This window comes from Gossypium hirsutum, chromosome A12 (genome assembly GCF_007990345.1).
Source record: "Gossypium hirsutum isolate 1008001.06 chromosome A12, Gossypium_hirsutum_v2.1, whole genome shotgun sequence".
Taxonomy (NCBI): Eukaryota; Viridiplantae; Streptophyta; class Magnoliopsida; order Malvales; family Malvaceae; genus Gossypium; species Gossypium hirsutum.
The window spans coordinates 10,174,866-10,181,199 of NC_053435.1; the positions used below are offsets into that span (position 1 = coordinate 10,174,866).

At 34.0% G+C, this 6,334-nt stretch overlaps 1 protein-coding gene across 2 annotated transcripts; it reads left to right on the forward strand.

Moving 5' to 3' along the window:
- Positions 1–3,173, forward strand: LOC107927464 (galactan beta-1,4-galactosyltransferase GALS3). Of its 2 annotated transcripts, XM_041082683.1 has the most exons (3): positions 48–1,397; positions 2,447–2,803; positions 2,952–3,173. In XM_041082683.1, exons 1-2 carry the CDS (start codon positions 271–273, stop codon positions 2,796–2,798), a joined length of 1,479 nt encoding a protein of 492 aa, XP_040938617.1. In that variant the 5' UTR covers positions 48–270; the 3' UTR covers positions 2,799–2,803; positions 2,952–3,173. The 2 variants fall into 2 exon arrangements, with proteins under 2 accessions (XP_040938618.1, XP_040938617.1); XM_041082684.1 differs by having other exon boundaries at positions 1–1,397; positions 2,447–3,173.
- The last annotated feature ends 3,161 nt before the right edge of the window (positions 3,174–6,334 follow it).

Here is a 6,334-nt window from a genome sequence, read left to right on the forward strand (position 1 = left end):
GGTCCAAATTTTTTCTTTTGGAAGGAATGGTCCAAACTTTTAAGTAAAGTAATAATATAAAAGTTTATTTAATAATAATAATAAAAAGAAGACGATAGGGAGAGACAGATGGAAAGAGAGAGTTTAATGGACAAAGAATAGTTTCCTTCATCTCTCTTGCCATGTTCCTCGAATTAGGCTTTGCATCGCTGTCTTTATTCTTATACACATAGCTGTGAGGCCGCAGTGCAGAAGAGAAGCTTTGGGTTCTTACATTAGTGTTCCTTTGCAATGGGAAAAGAGAGATCAGGTGGAGAGAAGCAGAAGAGGATGGTAGTTGGGGTGGTATGCAACTTCGCTGCTGAACTCAAGCTCTTGTTAACAGCACTCCTCCTCCTTTGCACCCTCGTTACCCTCCTCCAATTTGTCCCTTCTCGCTTCACCATATCCGCCTCTGATCTCCGCTTCTGCATCTCGCCAATCGCCGCCTCCCCCTCTCCCTCCCTTTCCGACACACAATCTGATGACCTCCTCTCCAGCGGCATCCTACGGCGTGCATTCCATCCCTACGGTGCTGCCGCCTATAACTTCATCACCATGGGCACATACCGGGGCGGCCCCAACTCCTTTGCCATCGTTGGCCTCGCCTCCAAGCCCCTCCATCTCTACTCCCGCCCAGCGTACCAGTGCCAGTGGCTTCCTTCCAATTCTAAACAAAACAACACCAACATCACTAGTAGCCTTGCTTACAAGATTCTCCCTGACTGGGGTTATGGCCGCGTTTATACTGTGGTCGTGGTGAATTGTACCTTCTCCCATCCCGTTAACCTGGACAACTCTGGAGGGACGCTCCTTCTCCACGCCTCCACATCTGGAGGAGGTGACTCCAAATTCAACCTCACCGACACCATCCCTGCCTTGACAGAACCACCCGGTACCTTCAATCTTTCTCTCTTCACCTCCATACCCAAGTACGATTACCTTTACTGTGGATCTTCCTTGTACGGGACGCTGAGTCCCCAGAGAGTGAGGGAGTGGATCGTCTATCATGTCAGGCTGTTCGGGGAGAGGTCTCATTTCGTTATACACGACGCCGGTGGGGTCCATGAGGAAGTGTTGGAGGTTTTAAAGCCATGGATGGAGCTTGGCTATGTGTCGCTTCAAGACATAAGGGAGCAGGAGAGATTCGATGGGTACTACCACAACCAGTTCTTGGTGGTGAACGATTGCTTGCACAGGTACAAGTTTATGGCAAAATGGATATTCTTCTTCGATGTGGATGAGTACATCTTTGTGCCTCCCAAGACCACCCTTGGTTCTGTGCTCGATTCCCTCTCCGACTATTCTCAGATCACTATTGAGCAGATGCCTATGAGCAACAAGCTTTGCCACTCTGTTGATGCTGCTAAACGTCACAGGTATGCTTCTTTCTATTATTTGACCGATTAATTATGTTTCTGTCTCTAGCTGCAGAAATTTCGATTTAATGCTTATGCCTTATCCTATTTGGGAAGATTTTACATGAGGGTGATTAAAATTATAAGAAATTGGCTGGATTTCGTTAATCCATGAAATTCCAAACCTTTTTAACTACTAGCACTACTAGTATACCTTCCTAGCACAGAAAGGGAAACATAAACTCTGCTCTGGTTGTCAATTTCACTGGCTATTAGTCTGATAATTGTAATTGATCTTGTGATGGTTAACTGATTGCAACAATTTCACAGCTGATGTTGAAAACCAAAATCAAGTGCTTTCTACATGGTTGTAGTTATTTTACCCTGTAATAGTCCTGACTGTATTAGCTAGGGCAGGTGGAACAGGGGAGTTCCAAATTTGTTTTCAGAATCATTGTTATGTACTCTTGATTAGGATTTAGGACCCTTGCTATTTGGTTCAAAGGTGACATTTGTTTTAAGGGAACATTCCAATCAGTCCTTCGATTGCTGAACTTAGGCAACAAAATTCAGAAAGGTATTGAATCTTCAATCATGTTGATGGTGGTGAGAGATTAGGACAGCTGCTAGTATTGGCTTTAATTGTAAGATGGAAACTCTCCTCTTGTTGGGAATATATGTAAGATAAGCTTAGATTGCAACTAGTTTCTTATTTGCTGTAAATTCCTATTTCAAGACAGCTATTTTATTTAGCTGATCTCCTTGAACCAGATAGGTTTGCAACGTCTTGCAGATTGATATTCTTCAGATGGATTTATTTATTACCTTTGGCGGAAAATAACAGAGAACTAGTAAACAAATAAGGAAACCTTACAATGAAAGGACTAGCAAATTAGTAATAGCTATTAATATTACAGCTAGGGGGAATATTCCAAATGCATCATCTTGTTCTGATTTGCATGCCATGCGCAAAAGTTGACTTGTTGAAACGTATAAGGTTGAATGATATATAGATAGGTAGTGGGGGTTGGTATGTGTGGGTTATTGACGATGTAAATGTAAACGTGCAGGAGATGGGGGTTCGAGAAGCTGGTATATAGAGATGTGAAAAGAGGAATAAGGAGGGACCGGAAGTACGCAATTCAACCACGCAACGTGTATGCAACAGGGGTTCACATGTCACAGAACCTAGGGGCAGGGGCCAAGACCACCCACAAGACGGAGGGCAGGATCAAGTATTTTCATTATCATGGAACCATTGCACAAAGACGGGAGCCATGCCGAAACCTGGTTAATTCTACCGACATCAACTTTGAAAGTAACCCTTTTGTTCTGGACACTACCTTGAGGGACCTTGCTGGATCTGTCAAGAAATTTGAGCTCAAAATGATTGGCTCTAGATTATACAACACTCGGCAATAGTAACAGTACTTGCTGCTTCCTACATACTATAATTAGTTAGATTGTTTCTTCTTTTATTATTTTGTGATTATCATTATCTTGGGTAGAATGTACACTTAAAGAAATATTTTTATTGGGAGGTTGGTTCATTTTTTTTTTATTTTTTATTTGTAGGATTGATTTTTCATAGTATATATAAACCCCAGGCATACAGACGGTATACGCTGAGCATGATAGATATGCTAACACTCGCTTTAGATTATAAAACAGAGAAGAGTTACATTCTTTATTTGTTTTTATGTTATTCTTTATTTTATTTTACTTTCAATTAAATTAATGTAATTCAAACTCACAATTTTATGCTTTTATTTATATATATATATATATTAAGAAGGAGATTCAATTAGTTAATCTTTACATTTACCCACGCTTACTTTTTATGTTTCATTTAAGTTAAATTATGTATGTTAACTTTTTTTTTTTTTTTATATATAACAATGATTTCAACTCAGGTTATTACTCTTCTTGTTGATGAACATAATTTGAGTTTCGTGTATGTTAAAGGTTTAAGTAATATTATCTATGGATGTGATAGAAATATCGGATCAATTTATATATATATAAATACTATATTTATTTTATATTATCTATCGATGTAATAGTTTAAAATCTATATATTATAATTATAATTATATTGATAAATTTATTAATTAAATTATTAAAATATTAATGATATAAAAATTATAAAAGATGTAAAATTATTTTAGTTTATACTAGTGTTGGTAAAATAAACCAGATCCAAGGTCATTAAACTATTAGCAACTTTACATTTTGGTCATTTAATTTTAGAAAGTTACAAAATGATCATTGAATTATTTAAAAGTTTTTATTTAAGTCATCGAGCTATTAAAATTGTTGTTGTATGGCTTTCTCTGTTCGCACTACAGCCGCCAATCGAAAGCTCTCCACTCTCTTCTCTTCTATAGTTTAGTTTTTTTTTATGAAACAACTTTGAATGTTACAAATTTACAAACCAAAATCTAAACAATTTTATTTTCCAATCATCGACATTGATCATCAAATTGAATTGGATTTAAGGTATGTTCTTCTATTCATTAATGAGTATTGATCGTCGAATCGTCGCTTGGAGCTCGCTAACCAAATTTTTTTAATAAAAAAAATAACTTAACATCCTTATAACTTAAATAAAAACTTCTGAGTAGTTTAATAACTTAAATAAATTTTTTTGAATAATTTAATAATTATTTTGTAATTTTTTTAAGTTAAATAATTAAAATATAAATTTATTAATTGTTTAATAATATTGTTTACAGTTTACCCTATATATTATAAATAGAAAAGAGAGAGAAGGAGAATAATTCTGTTGATTAGGTTAGATTAGCTGCTCCCAATTGTGATGGGGACTGTATAGTGTTGGGGGGGGGGGTGGCCAGCACTGCCAAGCGCCAGTGGGCCTAGAGGTTGCCAATAGGCAAGGGGCAAAGGTGGCTAGTATTGTTATTCAATTATAGCACAATTGTTTATATTGTTATTAAATTATAGCACAATAAAAATAAAATAAGGATTTTATTAAAAAAATAAAGTTGATTTTAAAATATATGTGTTTTAAGTTTTAATTTTATAATATGAACAATTTTTTTAAATTTTATATAAAAATATTCTGAAAAGATAAAAATATACTTGTAATATTCACTTTAAAAAAACTAAATATTTTTTAGTTATTTTCTAATTAAATTGATTTTTGATACATTTTTGATACAATTATAAATTAAGTAAAAGTATAGATTATGTTTAAATACGTTTTTATTTAACATTTAAAAAATTCTTAATTTTCATAAAAAATGTAATTTTGACATTTTTATTATTAGATATAATGAAAATGTTAAAATTTTATTGAAGTAGAAGACAAGAGACGTAAAGGAAAATAAAGAGGTGGAGTGTTGTTAATTGGTTAATTTGGGTGATGAGTTTTGGCATGCCATTGGTGGTTGACTTCCTTTTTCGGTTTGTTTCTTTCTGTTCATTAATGGTTAGTTTGGGTTTGATTTCGGATCTGGACAAGTCCAGAAGGGCCCATCTTGTCGATGAACAAACAAAAAAAAAAGGATTTTTGGGTCGAAAGCCCAAAAAAGGCACGATCAATTATGACTTTGGACTGAAAAAAGAAGTGGGCCCCACACAACATTGGCAATGCTTTTTTATTGGCAGGAAGAAGAAAACAACGGAGGCGGAGGGAGGTTGCTTTATTGACAATGACAAGGGAATCCGAGTGGAGAACATATTCCTCCACTTCCTCAACCTTACACACATCATAACAACAATACATTTAATTTAGTGATGTATAAAATACAAGAAGACTCATAACTTTTAGCCCTTGCATTTGGCAAGATTCATATTGGCCCCCAATTTTTTTCTTTTCATTTTCACTTTTGAATTTGAAAATAGTTATTCATTTAAGCAATGATTGTGAAAAAAAAAAGGGATAATGTAACTTTTGGCCTTTAAACTTGGCAAGTAAGTCCACATTGGCCCTAACCTTGACAACTAAGTTCACTTTGGTACTTGTATTTTTTTGGTCTATTTTGAGCTTGACAATTAGGTCCATTTTTATCTTTGAACTAGAAATATATGTAACACTCTAAGTTTGAAAAAAAAATTAGATGATGTGATACAATCTCACAATGTCATATTTAATGTTTTAATAATCAAATCGATGGATGAATAGGTTAGATCATCAGTTCTCAATTCAACCAATTTGACTGATTCGAACATCGGACAAACAATAATTAAATAAACAATTAAGAATTCATAAAAATCTAAAAAGCTAAGTAAAACTAAACGGTTCAATCGTTGGACCAACAATAATTAAATAAATAATTAAAAATTCATAATAATCTAAAAAGCCAAGTAAAATTGGTTTTATCTTTCTTTTTAGATTATTAAGAATTTTTAATTATTGTTAGTCCAAAATCGAACCAATCGAACTGGTTGAATTGAGAACTAGTGGTCTAACCTGTTCAACCATGGGTTTGGTTATTAAAACACTGAATATAACATTATGAGATTGTATCACATCATCATCTAATTTTTTTTTCAAACTCACAATGTCACATCATCAAGCTTTTAGATTTTTCAAGTTCAGAGATAAAAAATGGACCTATTTTTTAAGTTCAGGGGACAATATGGACTTATTTGCCAAGTTCATGTTGGAAAATCAAAATTGGAAAACACAACAAAAGATAAATTTAAGGGAAAAATTAGAGTTTTAAAAATTTTTTCAAAACAAAAAATTAGTTGTGATATCTAAAGTAATAAACACTTAATTAAAATTATACATTTTTTATTCATCTAGGATGAACGCTTCGACTGAGTAATCTTCTCCGCAATTCTCAAACCCACATGTGCCGAATGTAGGCTTGCTTTGAATCATAAAAATTTCTGCAAAATTACTAGTGGAGTAATTTCACAATTTTTCTATACTTTTGGATCAAGTTATAAATATTAAAAATATCTCTAGAAATTTTCTGAAATAATTT